The sequence below is a fragment of the Anolis sagrei genome, chromosome 2 (assembly GCF_037176765.1).
Source record: "Anolis sagrei isolate rAnoSag1 chromosome 2, rAnoSag1.mat, whole genome shotgun sequence".
Taxonomy (NCBI): domain Eukaryota; kingdom Metazoa; phylum Chordata; class Lepidosauria; order Squamata; family Dactyloidae; genus Anolis; species Anolis sagrei.
This window is the reverse complement of record NC_090022.1, coordinates 11,852,298-11,878,825: the sequence shown is the minus strand read 5'-3', so window position 1 is coordinate 11,878,825 and position 26,528 is coordinate 11,852,298. Positions and strand designations below refer to the sequence as shown.

Genomic DNA, 26,528 nt, shown 5'->3' with positions numbered 1-26,528 from the left:
CATATGTGGGAAAGGTTTTGCCCAAAAAAGGGCACTTGCATTTCATAAGAGACTCTGTGCTGGAAAAAAACACATTCCATTTAAAGTCTCAGGAAACCGTTTTGATCAGAAATTGAACCACCTGAGCCATCGAGTATTCCTAAAAGGAAAGAAAACACACAAATGTCACGAGTGTGGAAAACACTTTGCTAGCAAATCGGTGCTTGTGGTCCATCAGAGACTCCACACAGGAGAGAAGCCACACAAATGCCTGAAGTGTGGGAAACGTTTCACTCAGATGTCATGCCTTTGGAGACATGAGAGAACCCACACAGGAGAGAAACCATATAAGTGCCAGGAGTGTGAGAAATCTTTTTCTCAGAAAGCAAACCTTGTGAGCCATCAGAGGCTTCACACGGGAGAGAAACCATACAAGTGCCAGGACTGTGGGAAATGTTTTACTCGGAATGCACATCTTGTTAGCCACCAGCGAGTTCACATAGGAGAAAGTCCATATCAATGCCAGGAATCTGGTACGTGCTTTGATCCCAGCCTCCACTTTCTAAGCCACACAGGACTCCACACAGGAGAGAAACTGTACAAATGTCAAGAGTGTGAGGAATGTTTTGTTCACCGTCGACAATTAGTAAAGCATCTGGTACTCCATACAGAAGGTAAAGTATATGAATGTCAAGAGTGTGGAAAATGTTTTGCCCGGAATGAAAATCTTCTAAATCACTCCAGGGTCCACTCCGGAGAGAAACCATACAACTGCAAGGAGTGTGGAAAAAGTTTTGTTCACAGTTCATCCCTCGCATATCACAAGAGGCTTCACACAGAAGACAAATCATACAAATGTCAGGAGTGTGGGATGTATTTTGGTTACAGGAAAAAACTAATAATTCACCAGAGAGTCCACACAGGCGAGAAGCCGTACAAATGCCAGGAGTGTGGGAAGTGTTTTGCTCAGGATTCATATCTTCTGAAGCACAACAGAAGACTTCACGCAGAAGAGAAACCCTACAAATGCCAAGAGTGTGGGAAATGTTTTGCTCAGAGTTCATCCCTTGCACAGCACATCAGACTTCATGCAGGAATGAAACCATACAAATGCCAAGAGTGTGGGAAATGTTTTGCTCAGAGTTCATACCTTGTGAAGCACAACGAACTGCACACAGGAGAGAAACCATTCAAGTGCCAAGAGTGTGGGAAGTGTTTTGCTCAGAATTCGTATCTTGTGAAGCACAACAAGAGACTTCACACAAGAGAGAAACCATACAGCTGCCAAGAGTGTGGGAAATGTTTTCCTCAGAGTTCATCTCTTGCACGTCATAAGATGATTCACATAAGAAAGAAGCAATTAAAATGTTAGGTGTGTGTAAAATTTTCTATTCACAGCTCATACCATGTGACTCCCAAGGGTATCCACAAAAGTGACAAACAATTTGTGCCAGATCTGTAGAGATGAAGGTCTCTCCACCTGCCTCTCTTCTTCCTGCAGCAGGTGTGAATGGAGAAGGGATGGTGAGTATGAATGTTGGCTGTATGTGAGTGAATGTTGGGGCAATGTGATGCCTCACCTTTGCCTGTGTAATCAATATAGATATTATAAAACCAGTAACTGGTGTCTGCGTGTCTACTAGGCATGGGCAATCCATGGTTCTAAAATGTTCCTAAAGTACTGTCATGTTGCCAGGGCTCTGCCTTATTTAGGTAGAGATGAGCCAAACTCCCAGTTTTATTAAACAATTTAATTAAAACAGCACTTACTTGCTGGCTGTTTTAATAGACCAAAATGTAAAACAAAGATAGTACTCAGCCACAGAATAAACAAAAACTAACAGCAAAAGCTAAACCGTAGTCAAAGGGTCCAGTCCAGTGGTCAAATGCCGAGAGTTCAATAAACAAAGTCCAGAGATCAAGAGTCTATACCGTAGTCAAAAGCTAGTCCAAAGGTTCAAGGTTCCAGGATTCCAAGATTACAGGAGACAGGTCAGGACACCGAAAATCCAACAGACCTGGGGGAAAAATCAGCAGCATCCACCACCAAAATACAACAGATACTTTTCTCCCAAAGGTCAATCTCAAGGTTAGCTCCTTAAATCCAGTAACACCCAGCTGCAACCCATCTCCTGCACACCTCCACCCCTAATTGCTCTCACCCATGAACTCCCACTTACAGATTACTAAACCTTCTAGAACTAATACTCATATTAACCCTTCCATCACCACCACCATCAACTGCAGAACATATGACAAGTACTTACAAAACTAGGGGGCGCTGGTGTTTTGCTTCTAAAGATTTTCTAAAGATGGTGTTTTGCTTCTAAAGTGTTGCCAAAGTTTCAGTGGTGAAAATCTCAGAACTCTTAACAAAACTTTCAAAATTTCGTTATGAATGGCAGTTCCTAATTGGTTCTCTCATTAAAATCGCCAGTAACGAAATAATAATGAAATTTTGAAAGTTTTGTTAGAGTTCTGAAATTTTCACCACCAGAACATTAGCAACACTTTAGAACACGAGTCCTCAAACTTTTTAAACAAAGGGCCAGATCACAGTCCCTTAAACTGTTGGAGGGCCGGATTACAATTTGAAAAAAACCGTGAATGAATTCCTATGCACACTGCACATATCTTATTTGTAGTGCAAAAAACACTTTAAAATAATACAGTAATTAAAACGAAGAACAGTTTTAACAAATATAAACTTATTCGTATTTCAATGGAAAGTGTGGGCCTAGTTTTGGCTGATGAGGTAGGATTCTTGTTGTTGTTATGGTTGTATGCTTTCAAGTCACTTCAGACTTAGGTTGACCCTGAGCGAGGGCCGGGTAAATAACCTTGGAGGACCCTTATCTGGCCCCTAGGCCTTAGTTTGAGGACCCCTACTTTAGAAGCAAAGCACTGATTAAAGAACATTTTTAAAGCTCAAAAAGAATTCATGACACAAGGTGGTGTTAGCTGGAAGAAGGTTGGCAAGAGGCTGTGCCCCCCTTTCAGGCCTGGTAGGAAGCTGATGGTAACAAAAAGGCTGATGGGAAGCTGCGCCCCTTCATCTGGCCTGGTGAAGCTGGGGGGCATATGCTCGGATACCTGGCTTTTGACCTGTGGGGTTCCGTAAGGTTCCATTCTATCCCCAATGCTTTTTAATATCTACATGAAAGAGCTGTAAGAGATCATCCAGATGACACACAACTCTATTACTCCTTTCCACCAAATTCCAAGGAAGATCCCCAGATCCTGGACCAGTGCCTAGCCACTGTGATAGACTGGATGAGGGCTGACAAGCTGAAGCTTAATCCAGACAAGACAGAGGTCCTTCTGGACAGTCATTAGGATGATTGGGGCATAGGGTAGTTACCAGTGCTCGACAGAGTAACACTCTCCCTGATGACACAGATCTGCAGTCTGGGGGTCCTCCTGGACAAACAGAGGAGGGGAAATTCAAATAGAGGCAATGTTAATGCACGGAAATTTTACTGTATAAAATCATTGCACCAATATGGCTATGCTTGTTCATTTTGGCATCCTTTGCTGTACATTGCCTGGGCTCAGCAGGCATGGACTCTTGGTATCCGGGGTCCTTAGCTTTATAAATTTCGTGTTCAATGTATCTATACACGTCATAAAAGTGAAAATATGTGTGTTGTGTGTGTGTGGCTGGGGTGTCCACTTACACGAACAAGCTCCTTTCTCCACAAACAGCTATAGTTCCCACTACTCAGGAAACAACAATGGCCCTCCCACCAATTACATTGCAGGTTATACTGAGAGCCATGAACATGTCCTCCACAAACACCATAGTGCTTGCTACCCAAGTGAAGGCTTTCATTCAGGGACAATTTCATCCTAGATGTTATATGTTTCCTCCACCAGAAATCCCAGTGTTTCTAACTCTCTCCATTGGTGTGGAATTTGCATGACCCTGCCCACTGCCTCTCCCTTAACCCTTTCTATGTCACACAGCAAACAGAGGAATTGATCAGAAACTGAACATACTAGAGAGTTTTGGGTAGAATTCACCACGATTTATAGGAGTTGTAGGTCCTGAGGCGGAAGATCATCTGCAATCTCCAATTTCATCACAGTGCCAGAAGAGGTGATTGAGGCATCTGCTTGTCCGATTTTGTGAGATTCTTTTAGGCTTGTTCTTCCTGAGACCGTGGAAGAGGTCCTTGGAGCTGTGAGAGCAACCACGTCGGCCCTAGACCCTTGCCCGTCTTGGCTAATTAAATCGGCCAGGGAGGGGTTGGTTGATTGGTTTGTGTTGATCATTAATGCATTGTTGGAGCAGGGGATTTTTCCATCTCACCTGAAACAAGCTGTGGTTCATCCATTCCTGAAAAAGGCTTCCCTTGACTCCACGGAGCTGAACAATTTCAGACCAATCTCCAACCTCCCTTTTTTGGGTAAGATGCTGGAGCGGGTGGTTGCCTCCCAGCTCCAGGGCTTTTTAGATGACATCAACTACCTAGATCAGTCACAGTCTGGTTTCAGGCCTGGTCACGGTACCGAGACAGCCTTGGTCGCCTTGGTGGATGACCTCCGTAGAGAGCTGGACAGGGGGAGTGTGACTCCGTTGGTTCTCTTGGACATCTCAGCGGCTTTCGATACCATCGATCATGGTATCCTTCTGGGCCGACTCTGGGATGGGCCTTGGGGGCAGTTTTGTCGTGGCTCCGATCCTTCCTGGAAGGTCGATCCCAGATGGTGAAGCTGGGAGACGCCTGCTCGGACCCCTGGCCTTTGACCTGTGGGGTCCCGCAAGGCTCTATTCTGTCTCCCATGCTCTTTAACATCTACATGAAACCGCTGGGAGAGGTCATCTGGAATTTTGGAGTTAGGTGCCACCTCTACGCAGATGACACACAACTCTACTACTCATTTCCACCCAATTCCAAGGAGGCCTCTCGGGTGCTGGACGAGTGCCTGGCCGCTGTGTCTATCTGGACGAGGAGGAACAAGCTGAAGATCAATCCTGACAAGACAGAGCTCCTCCTGGTCGATCGTAAACCTGACCGGGGTATAGGGTGGCAACCTGTGCTGGACGGGGTTACACTCCCCCTGAAACCACAGGTCCGCAGTTTGGGAGTCCTCCTGGATTCATCGCTCACACTTGAGGCTCAGGCGTCAGTGGTGTCTGGGAGGGTTTGCGCACAATTAAGACTCGTGCGCCAACTGCGACCGTACCTCGCGAAGGCTGATCTGGCCAGGGTGGTCCATGCCTTGGTTACCTCTAGACTGGATTACTGTAATGCGCTCTACGTGGGGCTGCCCTTGAAAACGGCTCAGAAATTTCAACTGGTCCAACGGGCAGCGGCCAGAATGTTAACTGGCGCTCCTTACAGAGAGAGATCAACCCTCCTTCAAGGAACTCCACTGGCTGCCGTTTATTTTCCGAGCCCAATTTAAGGTGCAGGTACTTACCTACAAAGCCCTGAATGGTTTGGGACCAGCCTACCTGCGTGACCGCATCTCCATCTACGAACCCACACGTTCACTTTGTTCATCTGGAGAGGCCCTGCTCGTGATCCCGCCTGCGTCACAAGCGCGTTTGGTGGGGACACGAGACAGGGTCTTTTCTGTGGTGCCCCCCCCCCCCGACTCTGGAACACCCTCCCCAAAGATCTTAGACAGGCCTCTACATTGGCAGTCTTCAGAAAGAACTTGAAGACCTGGCTGTTCCGATGTGCCTTCCCAGATTAGAAAATCTCCAATACCAAGTCCCAGAAGCACTTTATTAGAACTAAGATTGCTGCACCCTGCGCACTGCACTTGCCCTATAATCCTTACATATCACCTGTCACATCAGCACTTTTAATCCTGTACCCTTTACTATTGTGTTTTGGTGTATTGTTTATTGCTTGTTGTTTTGTTGTTTAATATTGCTTTAATTGTTTTTAATTTGCTTTAGGTTTGTATTGTTATCTTGTGTATTGTGGCCTTGGCCTTTGTAAGCCGCATCGAGTCCTTCAGGAGATGCTAGCGGGGTACAAATAAAGTTAATAATAATAATAATAATCTAAGAGCACTCTGAACCCTGTTGATGGACCTGGAACTAACTTGGCACACAGAACCCTCATGACCAACAAAAAACATTGGAGGGATTTATAGCAGTTGTAGTTCACTTAAATCCAGAGCGCACTATTTTATTTTATTTTGTCGTGTCAGGAGCGACCTGAGAAATTGCAAGTTGCTTCTGGTGTGAGAGAATTGGCCATCTGCAAGGACATTGCCCAGGGGACGCCCAGATGATTTTTTTGATGTTTTTATCATCCTTGTGGGAGGCTTCTCTCATGTCCCCGCATGAGGAGCTGGAGCTGATAGAGGGAGCACATCTGCCTCTCCCCGGATTCGAACCTGCGACCTATTGGTCTTCAGTCCTGCTGGCACAGGGGTTTAACCCATTGCACCACCGGGGGCCCATGACCCAGCAGGATGGAAGAGAAACAACTGGAAAAGCTGACCCGATACAAGGATTTAAATATTGAACTGCAAAGACTCTGGCACAAGCCAGTCAAGGCGGTCCCAGTGGTGATCGGCACACTGGGTGCAGAGCCTAAAGACCTTGGCCTGCACTTAAACACAATCGGCGCTGACAAAATTACCATTTGCCAGCTGCAGAAGGCCGCCTTACTGGGATCTTGCACACATTATTTGCCGATGCATCACACAGTCCTTAACCCTTGGGAAGGGTCCAACGTGTGATCCAATACAACAGCCAGCAGAGTGATCTTGTTTGCTGTGGACTCATCTTGTTGTGCATCTAATAATAATAATAATAATAATAATAGGGTTTTTGTAAGTTTTTCGGTCTGTATCGCCAGGTTCCAGAAGCATTCTCTCCTGGCGTTTCGCCTGCATAAAGGGCAGCCATTCTCGGACGTTGTGAAATCCCACAACCTCTGAGGATGCCTGCCAGAGATGCAGGCGAAACGTCAGGAGAGAATGCTTCTGGAGCATAGTCATGCAGCTCAAAAACCCTACAACAACTCAGTGGTTCCGGCCATGAAAGCCTTGGACAGTGCCTAAGGATCCCTGAGCAGATGTTCCAGGGAGAGAAAGATCCCCCCTCCATGCTCCTTCCCTCTTTGGAGTCCCCAAGCCCTTCCGGGTCCCTCTCCACCTCTTCTGGGCGCCTCTCTGGGAAGATTCTCCTCTGGCCGGAAAGGGCGGGGACAACGAGGCCACGAGGGAGGGATGCTGAGAGGCGCTTGCAGCTGTCGCTCAAGGAGACAGACCAAGGGTGTTGTGGACTTCCACTCCCAGAAGCCTCTGCTGCTTGGCTCAACGAGCAGGCATTCTGGGAAATGGAGTCCACCACTCGCGATCTGGAGGCAGCCTGGCTTGGGAGGCCTCCCTCTGAGGAGCCATTCTAGTTTGGAACCAAAGTGGCGGGAAGAGGTTGCGAGGCCCCTTTCCCGAAAAGCCCGCCTGCGCTGTGATTGGCCGGCCTCTTGGCCAATGGGAGGGCTGTTTCTGGGGCGCCAAGCGGGGGAGGGCAGAGCAGAGCAGGCGTGCTCAGCGCGTGGCAGAGTGTGCGCATGCGTGGGCGGGGTTGGCGGGAAGCTCGGGCAACGGTCTCTTCCAGACAAGTGAGAGGAGGAGGAGGAGGAAAGCCCAGGAGCAGAAGCAGGTTGGGGAGCTTGTCAGGCTCTTCCTTTGGGGGGAAGAATATAAGTCTTTCCTTTGGTTTGGTTTGGAATTAGTGCTCCCCTAAGGATGTGGGTGAACTACAACTCCCCAAATGGTTGGCCAATCGCCCCCAAACTCCCTCAGTATCCAAAGTTATTTTGTTTATTTCCTTACGACCTGGATATGGCGCCCTTCTCACCCCGAGAGGGACTCAGGCCGGCTTACGAGGAATAAGTCAATACAATATATTATATTATATTAGTACCATAATATTAATACTATATATCATTATATTGTACTATAATATTATAATGTCATATTATTCGTAATATTACACATACTTGTCATGTTTCTCCTTTCATAATTTTAAAGAACTTGTTTTAGTTTTAATTGTTATTTCGTTTTAAGGTTTATATTAGAAAGTGTTTATAAAGTTAGTATATTATTAGGTTCTTGTGGGTTTTTTCGGGCTATATGGCCATGTTCAAGAGGCATTTCTCCTGACGTTTCGCCTGCATCTATGGCAAGCATCCTCAGAGGTAGTAAGGTCTGTTGGAAATAGGACAATGGGTTTATATATCTGTGGAATGGCTGGGGTGGGGCAAAGAGCTCTTCTCTGCTGGAGCTAAGTGTGAATGTTTCAACTGACCATCTTCATTAGCATTAGAAGGCCTGGCTGAGCCTGGGGAAATCTTTTGTTGAGAGGTGTTAAGATGTGCCTGGTTGTTTCCTCTCTGCTGTTTTGCTGTTGTAATTTTAGAGTTTTTAATACTGGTAGCCAGATTTTGTTCATTTTCATGGTCTCTTCCTTTCTGTTGAAATTGTCCACATGCTTGTGGATTTCAATGGCTTCTCTGTGTAGTCTGACATGGTGGTTGTTGGTGTGGTCCAGCAGAGAGGAAACAACCAGGCACATCTTAACACCTCTCAACAGGGGATTTTCCCAGGCTCAGCCAGGCCTTCAAATGCTAATGAAGGTGGTCAGCCGAAACATTCACACCTAGCTCCAGCAGAGAAGAGCTCCTTGCCCCACCCCAGCCATTCCACAGATATATAAACCCATTGTCCTAATTCCAACAGACCTCACTACCTCTGAGGATGCTTGCCATAGATGCAGGCAAAACGTCAGGAGAAATGCCTCTAGAACATGGCCCTATAGCCCGAAAAAACCCACAAGAACCTAGTGAATCCAGCCATGAAAGCCTTCGACAATACATTAGTATATTATTGATGTCAAGGCCTATGGCTAGTACAATAAACCATTCATTCATTCATTTTTAAATATATAATTATAATATCATATTATTGTACTATAATATTATACTGTAATTTTGTTAGTAATATTACACATATTTAAATATATATAATTATAATATCATATTATTATTATTAGTGTTATATTGTATTACATATTGTTGGCCGTGTTGGGTCTGAGTGCCAAATTTTTTGCAGATCCATTGTGGGCTGGGCTTAGAGTGCTCCTTGGTTGTAGGTTAACTATAAATCCCAGCAACCACAACTCCCAAATGACAAAATCAAAAAACCCCTCTCAACCCTACCAAATTATGACATGATATTTGTGCCAATTTGGTCCACAACCATCTTTGTGTTCTCTGGATGTATAGAATAATAGAATTGGAAAAGACCTCGTGGGCCATCCAGCCCAACCCCCTTCTGCCAAGAAGCAGGAAAATCCGTTCAAAGCACCCCCGACAGATGGCCATCCAGCCTCTGTTTAAAAGCCTCTGAACAAGGAGCCTCCACCAAACTTTGAGGCAGAGAGTTCCACTGCTGAACAGCTCTCACCGTCAGGAAGTTCTTCCTCATATTTAGGTGGAATCTCCTTTCCTGTCGTTTGAAGCCATTGCTCTGCGTCCTAGTCTCCAGAGCAGCAGAAAACAAGCTTGCTCCCTCCTCCCTATGACTTCCTCTCACATATTTATACATGGCCCTCATCATGTCTCCTCTCAGCCTCCTCTTCTGCAGGCTAAACTTGCCCAGCTCTTTAAGCCACTCCTCATCGGGATTGTTCTCCAGCCCCTTGATCATTTGAGTCGCCCTCCTCTGGACACATTCCTGCTTGTCAATCTCTCCCTTCAATTGTGGTGCCCAGAATTGGACACAGTATTCCAAGTGTGGTCTAAGTACAACTCCAACACTCAAGGTCAATGCACACCCAACCCTTCCAGTATTTTCTGTTGGTCATGGGAGTTTTGTATGCCAAGTTTGGTTCAATTCCATCGTTGGTGGGGTCCGAGGGGTTCTTTGATTGTAGGTGAACTATCAATCCCAGCAACTACAACTCTCAAATGACAAAATCAACCCCCCCACCCCAAAGCCACCAGTATTCAAATTTTTGGCGTGTCTGGTGTTTGTGCCAAATTTGGTCCAGATCTATTGGTGTTTGGCTTCACAGTACCAATACGTTTACGGTCCTAATACAAATTGCAGGTTATGACCTATAAAGCCCTAAACAAAAGTAGATGTTTTTCTGAAACTCCCGCCTTCCTCCATTATCCCGTGGATATTGGCAATTTTGTCTCTCGTCCCTCTGCCTTTTCTCAAGCCCACTTGGTCTCCATGAATTGTTTTCACTAAGATTTGTTTCAGTCTATTTGATAATATTTCTGCAAATAACTTGTAATCACAATTTACTAATGAAATTTGTCTGGAATTCTTGTTCCTAATAATAATAATAATAAGAAGAAGAACAGTAATACTTTTATTTCTGTCCTTCCAAAATCTCCCAAAAGGGACTCAGGGAGGCTTATAATAGTGCTGCAGGAGCGCACAAGTACAGGAAAATGCATATGTCTACCTTGTTCAGGCATGAGGACTCTCATACCCAGTAGTCTGGTGTTTCCCCTTTCTGGAGCACTCAATTCATTATTGAAAGCAATAATAAACCTATTTCATCTTTGTACAGCTTGTAGAACAAGACAGAAAATCCATCTGGGCCTGGGCCTTTCTTTAATTTGGCCTTGTCAACGGCCTTACCCATTGCTAACAACAGCCCTCCAAGGGAGGTTGGGATGAAAGTTAGGGGTTTATAGGAGGATGTCTCCAGCCCAGAACTCTTAACTGCTCTACACAATTGACTCTCAGCATGGCTTATTTCAAACTGAGAGATGGGACAAAGCGCATTGAGCTTTTGACCCTCTGGAAAAGGCCCGACATTCAGGCCAATAAAGCGGTTGCCTCATGTGGCAGGTGCTGGCAGGAATCTGCTTCTCTGCACTTCTTTCCCTTTGAAGGTGATCACAATGATGTAAACCAGTGCTTCCCAGTCTGTGATCTTTGGAATGCAAGGTTTCCGCAAAAACATTGCAGGGGTTCTGCAAAAAATCATTATTATTTTTTAAAAGTCTCTACCAGCATATGAAGATCTTACTGAAATCAGTGTATTTCTCCTTTTTAAAAACAACCACTGAATCTGTGCCACTGAATGACTTTTGGGTAGGGTTTGGTAGGCATGTAGCTGTCAGAAGCCAGAAAGATTATCTGAGCTCTTCTGCCCTTCATGTCCATCAATCAAAGAGAATCAGGCTTTCCAGGTGATGCTTACGCCATAAGCAAAATTAGTAGTAACTTGGATGCCACTTTGGGTTTATATATTACATACGCTTTGTATCCAACCTATCTTCAACTCCGCATCTCTTTCTACGAACTGGTGTGGGCTCTGAGATTGACAGGGGAACCCTTCCTCTCAGGCCCACAACCGTCTCAAACTTGGTTGGTGGGGACAAGAGAGAGGACCTTCTCTGTGGTGGCCCCCCGGCTCAAACACCCTTCCAAAAGAGATTAAATTAGTCCCCATCCTTCAGTCCTTCAGTTCCAACCTGAAAACAGGATATTCAGACAGGCCTTTGATCTTGAGAAGGCTGAATGGGCCCATATGACGCTGACACTTGGCACCTGTGAATTGACGGCAGTTAGTTTTATGTACCGTACTTGTTGTTTTAAAATGGTTTTGATTTTGACATGTGTTGATGGGTGGGTGGTTGTTATAATTTTATCTGACTTGTTTTGTACTGTTTTTACCAGTTGTGTGTTATATGTGCACCCTGGAGTGCTTTGTAAGCCACCCGGGAGGTGGTGGTGGGATATAAATAAAGTTATTATTAATTGATACACAACAAGATGAGTACACAGCAAACAAGATCACTATGCTGGTTGTTGTATTGGATCACACGTCGGATGCTTCCCAAGCGTCTAGGACTGTGCGATGTATCGGCGAATAATGCATGCAGATCCCAGTAGGGTGGCCTTTTGCAGCTGACAGATGGTAATGTTGTAACCGCCAATTGTGTAAGTGCAGACCAAAGTCTTTAGGCACTGCACCCAGTGTGTCGATGACTACTGGGATTACCCTTACTGGCTTATAAACTACACTTTATCCCAAGCATAATAGGTAGATGCTACCTTGTTTGCTTGCTCTGGACACCAAAATATCTTGTAAGTGGTGTATAAGGACTGAAAAGCAACATCATTTATGGCCACAGAGATATGCTAAAATGGGACTGGGGTTGTTTTCCCCATTTTCTTTGGATCCCCGTCAAACATCTTGCTTGCTTTTCCTGCCCCTTTCTTTCTACCTTCAGTAATTTTCCCAATGTTTTTGCCTTGCAGGAGATCCTGGCAACAGTGCAAGGTTTAACTGAAAAGATGGGAGGGAAAGTCTCTTCTGAGCCCAGCCTGGGAAAAGGCCCTTCCCTCATTCAAGCCAAGCCTAGAGGAGCATTCGAGGAGAGAGCCACCCAGAAGAGCATGCTGGAGGAAGTGCTCACTCCAGATTTATGCCGCCAGCAATTCAGGGACTTTGGCTACAGGGAGACGTTGGGACCTCGGGAGGTTTGCAGCCAGCTGCATCTTCTCTGCCGCCAGTGGCTCCAGCCAGAAAGACGCACCAAGTGGGAGATGTTGGACTTGGTGGTCTTTGAGCAGTTCCTGGCACTCCTTCCCTCGGAGATGTCGTCCTGGGTGAGAGAATGTGGGGCAGAGACCAGTTCCCAGGCGGTGGCCCTGGCAGAAGGCTTCCTCCTGAGTCAGGCAGAGAAGAAGCAGGAAGAGGAGACGGTGAGCTCGGTTCATTCTGGCCATTTTGAGGGCCATCCATATGTCTTTGCATGTTTTCTGAAAATTCTGGAACAAGCTGAGGCCAGAGATAATTGTGTCTCATCAGTCAAAAGGCAGGTCAAGGATAGCCTGGACCTGTATGATTGGATTCCGCTTCCCAGAAATACACAGAACATGGGTACCTTTTAAAGAGATGGGGTAATTAATAGCACTGGTCATTTCCTGTACAGCTCCGTATGACTTGGGTCTCAGCTTTTCCAAGAAGTGTTTTCTCTGCCCTCGTTGGGCTCAGTCTGAGACGCCGCTCCTCTCATGGTCTTACCTCCTGGGAAGATGGGACAGAGCCTCCTTCTCAGTGGCTTCCTTGGGTTCTGCAACTCTTTGGTAGGGAGATTAGATTGGCTCCGTCCTTCCTGTCCTTTTGTTCTCACAAGGAAACATGCTTCTCGAAAAGCTTCCAGTTAAGCATGGGTAGAGATATGCTTATCTGTCATCTGTACTGTTATCTCTGTGTTGTAATTGTTTCAAGTCTGTAGAAAGGTTCTATCAGGGGTCCTCAAACTTTTTAAACCGAGGGCCAGTTGACTGTCCCTCACACCGTTGGAGGGCCGGACTATAGTTTTTTAAAAAATCAATTAAAAAATCCTTCTGCACATTGCAGATATCTTATTTTGCTGTGTGGAAGGGTTCTTTCTCGCCCTCTTTAGTCAGTAATTCCAGGAGCAGAGAATGGGAAATCTTCCTATTTCTAGTCTGAACAAAATCTGGCTACCAGTATTAAAAAAACTCTAAAATTATAACTGTAAATAAAAAACAACAATCACACACAGTGGAACTCCAGACAAGAAACAATCAGGGCCAGCTAATCACCTCTCCCTAAAAGCTGTCAGGCTATGAAATGGTAATTGAGGTGGCCAATTGAAACATTCATACCTGCCTCCGACAGACAAGAGTTCTTTCTCCCACCCTGGATCTTCCACAATTTTCCTAGTTAAAGGTTTTCCTCTGACATGAAGTCCAGTCATGTCCGACTCTGGGGTGTGGTACTCATCTGCATTTCTAAGTCGAAGAGCTGGCGTTGTCCGTAGACACCTCCAAGGTCATGTGGCCAGCATGACTGCATGGAGCGCCGGGGCAGCCTCCCTTGGCTGGCTCACACTGTCCATCGGGCCTGACGGATAGCGTGAGCCTGCCAAGGGAGGAGCAGCCCTGTGCGGCCTACTTGTGTGTAAAGCACCTCGTGAGGTGCTTTACACACGAGTAGGCCATGCGGAGCAGCCTCCCTTGGCTGGCTCACGCTGTCCATCAGGCCTGACGGATAGCGTGAGCCAGCCAACGGAGGGAGACTGTGGGGGGGTGCTCTTCCTCCGCGGGCCGGAAGTGGCCCGCGGGCCGTAGTTTGGGGACCCCTGGGTTATATTTTAGCCATTAAAAACGTGAGACGCAAATGAATACAATCCTCTTCATGCAGAAGATGTAAGTGTTCGACATATCCCACCTCTCACTCCCCAACCACTACTGACGCCTTTTCTTTCCCCAATTCTCCCTTTCATTTCCTTCCCTTGTTTCTGCTTCTGCTGCAGGATTTGTGTCTGGAACGGATCCCTGAGGCAGGTCAGTGTTTTTCTGAATCCAGTCAAAGGCTGCAGCCAAGGTGGATGATGGAGGACAGCGAAGGAAAGCCTCCCTCAATGAGTAAGTGCCGTCCAAAGTTTTCTCCTTGGCCTTCTCCATTCAAGTCTGCCTGAATATATCTGGGTTGTATGAATCATGGCACGTTAACAAGATCATGCTGCCTAAACAGTACTGGGATGGTGTATCATAGAATCATAGAATCAAAGAGTTGGAAGAGACCTCATGGGCCATCCAGTCCAACCCCCTGCCAAGAAGCAGGAATATTGTATTCAAATCACCCCTGACAGATGGACATCCAGCCTCTGCTTAAAAGCTTCCAAAGAAGGAGCCTCCACCACACTCCGGGGCAGAGAGTTCCACTGCTGAACGGCTCTTACAGTCAGGAAGTTCTTCCTAATGTTCAGATGGAATCTCCTCTCTTGTAGTTTGAAGCCATTGTTCCGTGTCCTAGTCTCCAAGGAAGCAGAAAACAAGCTTGCTCCCTCCTCCCTGTGGCTTCCTTTCACATATTTATACATGGCTATCATATCTCCTCTCAGCCTTCTCTTCTTCAGGCTAAACATGCCCAGCTCCCCAAGCCGCTCCTCATAGGGCTTGTTCTCCAGACCCTTGATCATTTTAGTCGCCCTCCTCTGGACACATTCCAGCTTGTCAATATCTCTCTTGAATTGTGGTGCCCAGAACTGGACACAATATTCCAGATGTGGTCTAACCAAAGCAGAATAGAGGGGTAGCATTACTTCCTTAGATCTAGACACTATGCTCCTATTGATGCAGGCCAAAATCCCATTGGCTTTTTTTGCCGCCACATCACATTGTTGGCTCATGTTTAACTTGTTGTCCACGAGGACTCCAAGATCTTTTTCACACGTACTGCTCTCGAGCCAGGCGTCCCCCATTCTGTATCTTTGCATTTCATTTTTTCTGCCAAAGTGGAGTATCTTGCATTTGTCACTGTTGAACTTCATTTTGTTAGTTTTGGCCCATCTCTCTAATCTGTCAAGATCGTTTTGAATCCTGCTCCTGTCCTCTGGACTATTGGCTATCCCTCCCAATTTGGTGTCGTCTGCAAACTTGATGATCATGCCTTCTAGCCCTTCATCTAAGTCATTAATAAAGATGTTGAACAGGACCGGGCCCAGGACAGAACCCTGCGGCACTCCACTTGTCACTTCTTTCCAAGATGAAGAGGAAGCATTAGTGAGCACTCTCTGTGTTCGTCCACTTAACCAATTACAGATCCACCTCACCGTAGTTTTGCCTAGCCCACATTGGACTAGTTTCCTTGCCAGAAGGTCATGGGGGACCTTGTCGAAGGCCTTACTGAAATCCAGGTACGCTACATCCACGGCATTCCCCGCATCTACCCAGCTTGTAACTCTATCGAAAAAAGAGATCAGATTAGTCTGGCATGACTTGTTTTTGATAAATCCATGTTGACTATTAGCGATGACTGCATTTGTTTCTAAGTGTTTGCAGACCGCTTCCTTAACAATCTTTTCCAGAATCTTGCCCGGTATCGACGTGAGGCTGACCGGACGGTAGTTGTTTGGGTCGTCCTTTTTTCCCTTCTTGAAGATTGGGACCACATTGGCCCTCCTCCAATCTGCTGGAACTTCTCCCGTTCTCCAAGAACTCTCAAAGATGGTTGCCAATGTTTCCGAAATGACTTCCGCTAGTTCCTTCAATACTCTGGGGTGTAGTTGATCTGGCCCTGGGGACTTGAACTCGTTAAGAGCGGCCAGGTATTTCTGGACGACTTCTTTCCCAATTTGGGGTTGGATGTCCTCCAATCCCTCATCCACTCCATCTTGCTGAGGTTGAAGTGTATGCATACTTCAGCTAAGAAACTCCTAACAGAAAATCTGCTTTTTCTTTCTTAGCTTCTGTGTAGCTGGATTTTTCCCTTGTAACATTTTCACTGATAAAAAAGGACGGGAGGAATACAACTCTTAGTATCAGGGTATAATAGTATATTATATACTGTATATAATAGTGTATATATGTATACTATATATAATAGTATATTATATATAATAGCATATACTGCTCAAGCAGGGAGCTTTGAGATGGTTGAACAGAAGCTCTCCGAAGCTCTAGGTGCTCTTACTGCCTACTACAGGGAAAACTAGCTGATCCCTAATCCATCTAAAAAACAGACATGTGCCTTTCACCTTAAAAACAATGGAGTCCCCGGTGGCGCAGTGGGTTAAACCCTTGTGCTGGCAGGACTGAAGACCAAAAGGTTGCAGGTTCGAATCCGGGGAGAGGCGGATGAGCTCCCTCTATCAGCTCCAGCTCCTCATGCAGGGACATGAGAGAAGCCTCCCAAAAGGATGATAAAAACATCAAATCATCGGGGTGTCCCCTGGGTAACGTCCTTGCAGACGGCCAGGTCACTCACACTAGAAGCGACTTGCAGTATCCTAGGTCGCTCCTAACATGACAAAAAAAAAACCTTAAGAACAGACAAGCACCCCAAGCTCTGGGGATCACCTGGGAAGGAATCCCACTGGAGCGACTTGCAGCACACCCAAATACCTGGGAGTCACTCTGAACCATTCTCTGACCTACAAGAAGCATTGCCTGAACATCAAGCAAAAAGTGGGCGCTAGAAACAATATCATACGAAAACTGACTGGCACAACCTGGGGATCACAACAGACACAGTGAAGCATCTGCCCTTGCACTATGCTACTCTGCTGCTAAGTACGCATGCCCAGTGTGGAACACATCTCTCCACACTAAAACTGTGGATGTGGCTCTTAATGAGACATGCCGCATTATCACGGGGTGTCTGCGCCCTACAACACTGGAGAAATTACACTGTTTAGCTGGTATTGCACCACCTGACATCCGCCGGGAAGTAGCAGCCAATAGTGAAAGGACCAAGGCAGTGACATCTGCGGCCCATCCTCTGTTTGGATATCAGCCAGCACGTCAACGACTTAAATCAAGAAACAATTTTCTAAGATCTACAGAGACACTCGCTGGAACACCTCAACAAGCGAGAGTCCAAAAGTGGCAGGCTCAAACCCAGCACCTCAATCCATGGGTGATAGCAGATGAGAGACTCCCCCCTGGGCACACAGAAGACTGGGCGACTTGGAAGGCGCTGAATAGACAGCGCTCTGGCACCACGAGATGCAGAGCCAATCTTAAGAAATGGGGCCACAAAGTGGAATCCACGACATGCGAGTGTGGAGAAGAGAAAACTACAGACCACCTGCTGCAATGCAACCTGAGCCCTGCCACATGCACAATGGAGGACCTTCTTGTGGCAACACCAGAGGCACTCCAAGTGGCCAGATAGTGGTCAAAGGACATTTAATCAACTACCAAGCTTGCAAACGTTGTGTTTTGTATTTTTGTTTGTTTGTTCTGTTAAAAATGTATTACAACTGTTTGGTTGCCTGACATGATAAATAAATAAATAGTATATTGGCAGAAAACAATGCAATAAAGGTTCATGTGGGAATGAGGAGGATCCTCTCCTAGTCCATCCTATTGCCGTGGTGTGTGCCTGCCTACGACAAGGCAATGTAAATTCAGCTGCCACTAGCGCCCGCTTCTGAGCATGTATGACCAGCAAAACTAAGAGAAAGTAGGAATCTCATCAGCTCCCATTGCAGATGAGAAAAATGTAGAGATTTAAAATGTTGACCACTAAAAATGGAAATCATAAGAAAATGGAGGGTTATGAAAGGATAGGTTGACACAGGGTCATTTTGGAAGAAGGCTTCTCGTTGTCTGTAGGTTTTAAATTTTGTTGGGGTCTTTTTACTAACCCAAGGCTGACCTTGACGTCATTCGTGCATTTAATGTGTGCATTTTGCTGATTTTGAATAAAAAGGTTGCTGAAGTGCTCTTCTTTTTGGTGAAGGAGGAGCTTATCCTCCTTTTTTCAATGTTATTCCTGCCTCAGGTACCATTTTTCCGTTACGAAGCCATGCTCAGGAGCAGATTTGCTTGATTAATTTGTGCCTGATTATAAAGGAGAAGGACGATGTGCACCTCACAACTGCAGGATTGCGGTGTTCCAAGACTTCCCAATTCTTTCTGTGTATACATTATGGTGTTTGTTACATTGGAATGTGTAGAAGGAATTTGAAGGAGAAAGGAGAGAATGGGTAATAATGTCCTCTTTCCCTTCTCTTTTCTTTCCTTCCAGGAGAGGGAACAAGGACTGGGTCTGCAAGTAGAAGTATAAGAGCATCCCTTCCTCAAGAGGAACTCAGAACAGCATCTGCAGGAGTACATCAGGTAGGGGGCAGGCCCTCCAGCAAGCCAAGAAAGGCGCAGGCGGTGTTCTGCTGTCGATTTAACCACTCTGTGGTTCTCACAAAATCTTGTTCTTTCCCTTTGCTTGCATCCAGTGTGTTACTTCAAAGAGCCTGTAGATATCATCCAATAAGAAGTTCAAGTTTTAGAGCAGTCTGAAACAATATTTTTGTTGTTCTCCAGGTGACTTTTGAGGAGGTGGCTGTGGATTTCACAGACGAAGAGTGGGCTCTGTTGGACCCAGGCCAAAGGGCCCTTCATCAGAAGGTGATGGAGGAGAATTTGGAAGTCCTGTCCTCTCTGGGTAAGGCTCCCCCTGTCTTGTGCTTAGTCAGCTCACATAAAACCAGAATTCTTTGTATTATCTTATATATTATATTGATATTAAAGCAGTCAGAATTCTTTTCTTCTAATCTTGTTGACTTCTGATGTCTCTTTCCAGGAAGCACTTGTGGAAACAATTCCTCGTCATCAAAGTCTTTGGAGGGGAAAAAAAGATTCAGTCAAAAGGCCTTCCTCTCCCGTTACCAATCAGATCACACAAGGAAGAAACCATTTCATTGTTGGATATGCCGAAAGGGTTTCATTTCGAAGAGTTTCCTCCTTTGTCATCAAACAACTCACGCCGGGAGGAAACTATTCAAATGCCCGAAGTGTAGAAAAGAGTTTATTTGGAAGTCACACCTCACTCGGCATCAAGCAACTCACACTGAGGACAATTCATTCAAATGCCTGGAGTGTGGAAAAGGCTTTATTCAGCAGGCAGGCCTCACTCGGCATCAAGCAACTCACACTGGGGAGAAACCATTCAAATGCCCGGAGTGTGGAAAAGGCTTTATTCAGAAGAGAAACCTCACTCAGCATCAAGCAACTCACACTGGGGAGAAACCATTCAAATGCCCAGAGTGTGGAAAAGGCTTTATTAGGAAGTCACGCCTCACTCGGCATCAAGCAACTCACACGGGGGAGAAACCATTCAAATGCCCAGAGTGTGGAAAAGGCTTTATTCAGAAGGGAAACCTCGCTCAGCATCAAGCAACTCACACTGGGGAGAAACCATTCAAATGCCCAGAGTGTGGAAAAGGCTTTATTAGGAAGTCACGCCTCACTCACCATCAAGCAACTCACACTGGGGAGAAACCATTCAAATGCCCAGAGTGTGGAAAAGGCTTTATTCACAAGGCAAACCTCACTTGGCATCAAGCAACTCACACTGGGGAGAAACCATTCAAATGCCCAGAGTGTGGAAAAGGCTTTATTAGGAAGTCACGCCTCACTCAGCATCAAGCAACTCACATTGGGGAGAAACCATTCAAATGCCCAGAGTGTGAAAAAGGTTTTATTAGGAAGTTACATCTCACTCAGCATCAAGCAACTCACACTGGGGAGAAACCATTCAAATGCCCAGAGTGTGGAAAAGGCTTTATTCAGAAGACAGACCTCACTCGGCATCAAGCAACTCACACTGGGGAGAAACCATTCAAATGCCCAGAGTGTGGAAAAGGCTTTATTCAGAAGACAGACCTCACTTGGCATCAAGCAACTCACACTGGGGAGAAACCATTGAAATGCCCAGAGTGTGGAAAAGGCTTTATTCGGAAGGCAGACCTCACTCGGCATCAAGCAACTCACACTGGGGAGAAACCATTCAAATGCCCAGAGTGTGGAAAACGCTTTATTTACAAGGGAAACCTCACTCAGCATCAAGCAACTCACACTGGGGAGAAACCATTGAAATGCCCAGAGTGTGGAAAAGGCTTTATTCAGAAGGCAGACCTCACTCGGCATCAAGCAACTCACACTGGGGAGAAACCATTCAAATGCCCAGAGTGTGGAAAAGGCTTTATTCAGAAGGGAAACCTCACTCGGCATCAAGCAACTCACACTGGGGAGAAGCCATTCAAATGCCCAGAGTGTGGAAAAGGCTTTATTCAGAAGGGAAACCTCACTCGGCATCAAGCAACTCACACTGGGGAGAAACCATTCAAATGCCCAGAGTGTGGAAAAGGCTTTATTGAGAAGGCAGAGCTCACTAAGCATCAAGCAACTCACACTCGGGAGAAACGATTCAAACGCATGGCATGTGGAAAAGGCTTTATTCAGAAAGTGCCCTTTTTTGGGGATTCCTCATCATCGGAAGAAGAAGGGGAGCAGGGAGGTGCTTGTGACTTGGAGGAAGAGGAAGGAGAATCTGACAATGAGGCTTTGCAGGTGCCTACTTTTTTAGAAAGACAGAGGGAGCCAGAGAACAGGTGGCGGTCAGCTAGATTAGCTGCTAAAAGATTGATGAGTTAATTGGGTGACACCTTAAGCCCTCCTGTTTGGGGTATAAATCAGAAGCAGGAGAACTTAGCTAACAACAACTCTGTTACTGCTGGAACCTGCTTTGTGTTAAGGTCTTCGTAATCTGTGCCTTATCTGTAGTATCTGTAGTAAGATTTTCTTGTTTACTTTTTCAATTGCTTTCCCTTCTTTTCTTTGCTGGAGTAAAGCATTTTTCTTTAACTTTCAACTTTGTATTGATGCTGTTTTAAAGAGCAAAACAGGACACACTTCACTCGACATCAAGCAATTCATACTGGGGAGAAAGCATCAGATACCCACAGTGTGGAATAGGCTTTATTCAAAAGGCAGGGCTCACTCTGCATCAAGCAACTCACACTGGGGAGAAACCATTCAAATCCCTGGAGTGTGGAAATAGTTTCCCTTGGATGAAATACCTCGCCCATCATCAAGCCATTCACACTGGGGAGAAACCTTTCAAATGCCTGGACTGTAGAAAAGGCTTTATTCAGAAGGCAGGCCTCACACTCTGCATCCGGCAACTCACACTCTGCATCTGGCAACTCACACTGGGGAGAAACCATTCAAATGCCTGGAGTGCGAGAAAAGTTTTATTTGGAAGATAGATCTGACTTACCATGTGTAACGATGTGTAAATTTTATTCCTTTTGTTATGTACAGGGGGTTGTTGATTCTGAATTAGGAATCAAGGTTTGGCTGGGTTTAAGCCTGTTGTGCCAGCTGTGAAACCTTTTGAAGTGTTTGCCTGAGACTACTCATGAAACCTTTCCAATGTAACCATCAAGATTTGTGCCTCTTTTGAAGAAACAGTTATACATTGTTATACTCCTGTTAAAATAAACTTGTTACTGATTTCCTCAAGCCTTGCCTGATACAGTTTCTCCTAAGTTGAACAGCCTACAATAGTCTTACAAACTCCCCAACCTGTTTCATGGTGTAAAGGAGTTGTTAAACTGCTGCCACCAATTGTGGAGGTGCGCGTGGTAGAGCACCCACTGCCACCTAATCTATGAGGGAAGCCGGGCAACGATCAATATCAACCTAGGAGCTATTTTATAAAGGGACTATTAATTACAGAAGGGAGTTTGTAAGACTGTTTATTTTGGGGGGGGGGGGGATAAGTCTTTCCTTTGGTTTTGTTTTTTAAATTAGTGCTCCCCTAAGGATAATAATCTGAGTCCGCTCTGAGTCCCCTTCGGGGTTGAGAAGAGCGGGGTATAAATTCAGTAAATCATCATCATCATCATCATCTCCCTGGGTTATATGGCACTTCCACACAGTCATATAACCCAGAATATCAAGGCAGAAAATCCCATAATATCTGCTTTGACATGGGTTATTTGAGTCCACACTGTTATATATTCCAGTTCAGAGCAGAAAATGTGGGTTTTTTATCCAGCTGTGCATAAGGGGCCTTGGCCTCCATGAATTGTTTTCGCTAAGATTTGTTTCTCTCTATTAGATAATATTTCTGCCAATAACTAGTAATAGCAATTCACTAATGAAATTGGTCTGAAATTCTTCACTTGCACCATATCTCTAACTTGTTGAACTTGCTGGCCAAAGGTCGCAGGTTCAAATCAGGGGAGCAGAGTGAGCTCCCATTATTAGCCCCAGCTTCTGCCAACCTAGCAGTTCAAAAACATACAAATGTGAGTAGGTCAATGGGAAGGTAACTATGCCGGCCACATGACCTTGGAGGTGTCTATGGACAACGCTGGCTCTTCGGCTTAGAAATGGAGATGAGAACCAATGCCCAGAGTCAGACACGACTGGACTTAATTTCAGGGGAAAACCTTTACCTTTAACCTAACTTGTTGAAGTATGAGGACTATCGTGGTCTCTGCGCAGAAGTCTGGAGTTGAAATCCACAAGCATGTGAACAATTTGAACAGGAAGGGAGAAACCATGAAAACCAACAACATCTGTCTACAAGAAAGGCACTGCAGACTAACACAACCAGGAAAGTTCTTGTGGGTTTTTTCGGGCTATATGGCCATGTTCTAGAGGCATTTCTCCTGACGTTTCGCCTGCATCTATGGCAGGCTTCCTCAGAGGTCTGCTGGAGCTGGGAAAAAAGGGGTTTATATATCTGTGGAATGACCAGGGTGAGACAAAAGGCTTTTGTAAGTTGGACTAGGTGTGAATCTTTTCAACTGACCACCTTGATTAGCATACAATGGGCTGACTGTGCCTGGAGCAAAACTCTTCTTGAAAGGTGATTAGATGTCCCTGCCTGTTTTTCTCTCTGCTGTTTTAATTTTAGAATTTTTTAATACTGGTAGCCAGATTTTGTTCATTTTCATGGTTTCTTCCTTTCTGTTGAAATTGTCCACATGTTTGTGGATTTCAATGGCTTCTCTGTGTAGTCTGACATGGTGGTTGTGAGAGTGGTCCAGCATTTTTGTGTTCTCAAATAAAATGCTGTGTCCAGGTTGGTTCATCAGGTGCTCTGCTATGGCTGATTTCTCTGGTTGGAGTAGTCTGCAGTGCCTTTCATGTTCCTGGATTCTTGTTTGGGCGCTGCGTTTGGTGGTCCCTATGTAGACTTGTCCACAGCTGCATGGTATACGGTAGACTCCTGCAGAGGGGAGAGGATCCCTCTTGTCCTTTGCTGAACGTAGCATTTGTTGGATTTTCTTGGTGGGTTTGTAGATTGTTTGTATGTTGTGTTTCCTCATCAGCTTTCCTATGCGATCAGTGGTTCCCTTGATGTATGGCAGGAACACTTTTCCTCTGGGTGGATCTTCATCTTTACTCTTGTGGCTTGTTCTTGGTCTTGCAGCTCTTCTGATGTCTGAGGTGGAATATCCATTGGCCTGTAGAGCCCAGTTGAGGTGGTTCAGTTCATCTTGGAGGAGGTGGGGTTCACAGATGAGGTGGGGTTCCTCCAAGACCTTGGCCTGCACTTAAACACAATCGACAAAATTCCCATTTGCCAGCTGCAGAAGGCCGCCTTACTGGGATCTTGCACACATTATTTGCTGATGCATCACACAGTCCTTAACCCTTGGGAAGTGTCCAACGTGTGATCCAATACAACAGCCAGCAGAGTGATCTTGTTTGCTGTGGACTCATCTTGTTGTGTATTTAATAATAATAATAATGATGATGATGATGATGATAATCTATATAAATAAAAATGTAATGTTAGTTTGTGCTACCATCAGAACTCAAAAACCACTGGGGGAATTGACACCAAATTTCGACACAAGACACCTAACAGTCCAATTTATGTCCTCCACTCAAAAGAAATTGATGTCATTTGGGAATTGTTGCTGGGATTTGTAGTTTACCTACAATCAAAGAGCATTCTGAACTCCACCAATGATGGAATTGGGCCAAACGTAGCACACAGGGCTCCCATGACCAACAGAAAAAACTGGAAAGGTTTGGTGGACATTGACCTTGAGTTTGGGAATTATAGTTCATCCACATCCAGAGAGCACTGTGGACTCAAACAATGATGGATCTGGACCAAACTTGACACAAATATTCCATATGCCTAAATATGAACACAGATGGAGTTTGGAGGAAATAGACCTTGACATTTGGGATTTGTAGTTACTGGGATTTATAGTTCACGACAATAAAAGAGCATTCTGAAACCCACAAATGACAGAAATGGGGCAAACTTCCCACACGGAACCCCCATGACAAACAGAAAATACTTAAGGCCATCCAGTCAAACTCTCTTCACCAGGCCAAGAAAATGAAATCAGATCCCTCCTGACAGAGAGCCATCTAGTCATAAATATAGATAGATAGATATGATTCTCATTACTTTATTTTCCAGATCACCAGACTGGGCCACAGCAACGTGTGGCAAGTGTGTGTGTGTGTGTGTGTGTGTGTATATATATATATATATATATATATATATATATATATATATATATGAACTATATGTGCGTATACACTCACACACACCAGGATTGTACCGGAATCCAGCCACTTATATGTTTATTGAGTTTGCAAATGACACTAATTTTGGAATGAAAGCAAATATTCCAGGAAACAGGATTCAACAGATTAGAGAGCTGGTTCAGAACTAACAAAATGGATTTCAACAAGGAGAAATGTAAGCTATATTATTGATATTACAGGAAAAAAGGAGATGCATGGATCCAGGACAGGTAAGGCCTGTTCTGTGCCTTCCTGTAGAACTCAACTATCTTCTGGGGAGGCCCTTCTCTCTGTCCCCCAACTGCTCAGATCTGCTTGATAGCAACCAGGCAAAGAGGGCCTGGTTGTTCTCTTGGTGGCTGCTCCCAGACTTTGGAACCCCTTCCCCAGAAAGGCCCAGATGGCCCCGGCTTCGCTCTCCTTCCAACATCAAATAAAAGCCTTTCTATTCCGCAAGGCGTTTACATATTGATGGAGGTTGGACATTTTATGCTGCGTGGTGCTGTTCTTAATTTTTAAATGTTTTGCATACCTTTGTTAAAATGTTTTTGAAATGTTTGTGTTTTAGAAAATATTTCATAATTTTAATTGGTTAACTCTTCAACTTTCACAATGTTTGGGCTTTTTAATCTTACATTTGGATCTTGGAAGCGAAGCAGTCAGTCCTGGTTAGTACACTTTTGGGTTTTGCATTGTTTTCGACTTGTATTGTTTTCATATGTTGTTTGCTGCCTTGAGTCCCTATTCTGGGAGAAAGCAAGATATAAAGGAAGCTAAGAATAGCAACAACTACCCCATTCCAGCAGAAAGGGAATGATAAATCTCGGCCTTGAGCAATGGGTCTCCCCATCTGCATGCCCACCCACGCCTTCCCTCCTTTCCCCCAAAGAAGGACCCAGGGGACGGTCTGGGCATTCATGTGCATTTCTTGAGGAGGACCAGACATGATGCCCTCTGGACAGCTGAGCAGTGGGGTCATGTTCTCTCAGCCCTTCTCACCTGCTGGCCTTTGCCACCCCCCCCCCTTCAGCTCTTGTCTGGGTATTTGTAGGAAACACAGCAGTATTTAGGGCAGTCCCAGGAAGAGACTCATGTGGTATCCGGACTTCCCACAGCCCTTGCTGCTACACCAGCCGTACTGATCTCTACCGGTCTTGGCTTTGTCACCTGCAGAAAGGAGAGAAAGAAATCCCATTGAAACAGAGCTGAAGCTTCTTCCTGCACATACACCCCGATGCCCTGGAACGTGTTCGTTTCAACCTGGAGGCCAAGCTGCTGAATCCAGGGCCTTCCTTCTTTCCAAACCATATTGGTATCGTATGAGAGATCATGGAGTTGGGACCCAAAACCTGAACTCAGAATTCACTGGTGTTTTGACATACACCTCCTACACCTAGCCAGAAGGTTGATTTAGGCGCAATATATATATATATATTCATTTTATGCATGAAACACAGTTTGTCGACATTGAATCATCAGAAAGGAAAGGTCTCACTATCTCAAAAAGGAAAGGGATCATTATCTCGGGTGAGAAAAACAGGATAAAAATCAATAACCTAGTAATAATAATAATGATACTAATAGGGTTTTTGTAAGTATCGCCATTCTCCAGAAGCATTCTCTCCTGGCGTTTCGCCTGCATCAATGGCAGCCATTCTCGGACGTTGTGAGGTCCCACAACCTCTGAGGATGCTTGGCACAGATGCAGGCGA

At 45.3% G+C, this 26,528-nt stretch overlaps 2 protein-coding genes across 2 annotated transcripts in view; both read left to right on the top strand.

Annotated features, from left to right (window-relative positions):
- LOC132765760 (zinc finger protein 665-like) overlaps nt 1-26,528 on the top strand; it is a 255,289-nt gene that overhangs the window by 10,707 nt on the left and 218,054 nt on the right. The gene's annotated exons all lie outside the window — the stretch shown is intronic.
- Nucleotides 12,244-21,030, top strand: LOC132767695 (zinc finger protein 665-like). The gene is made up of 5 exons (XM_067465175.1): nt 12,244-12,690; nt 14,274-14,385; nt 18,497-18,588; nt 18,790-18,910; nt 19,049-21,030. Exons 1-5 carry the CDS (start codon nt 12,280-12,282, stop codon nt 20,899-20,901), a joined length of 2,589 nt encoding a protein of 862 aa, XP_067321276.1. The 5' UTR covers nt 12,244-12,279; the 3' UTR covers nt 20,902-21,030.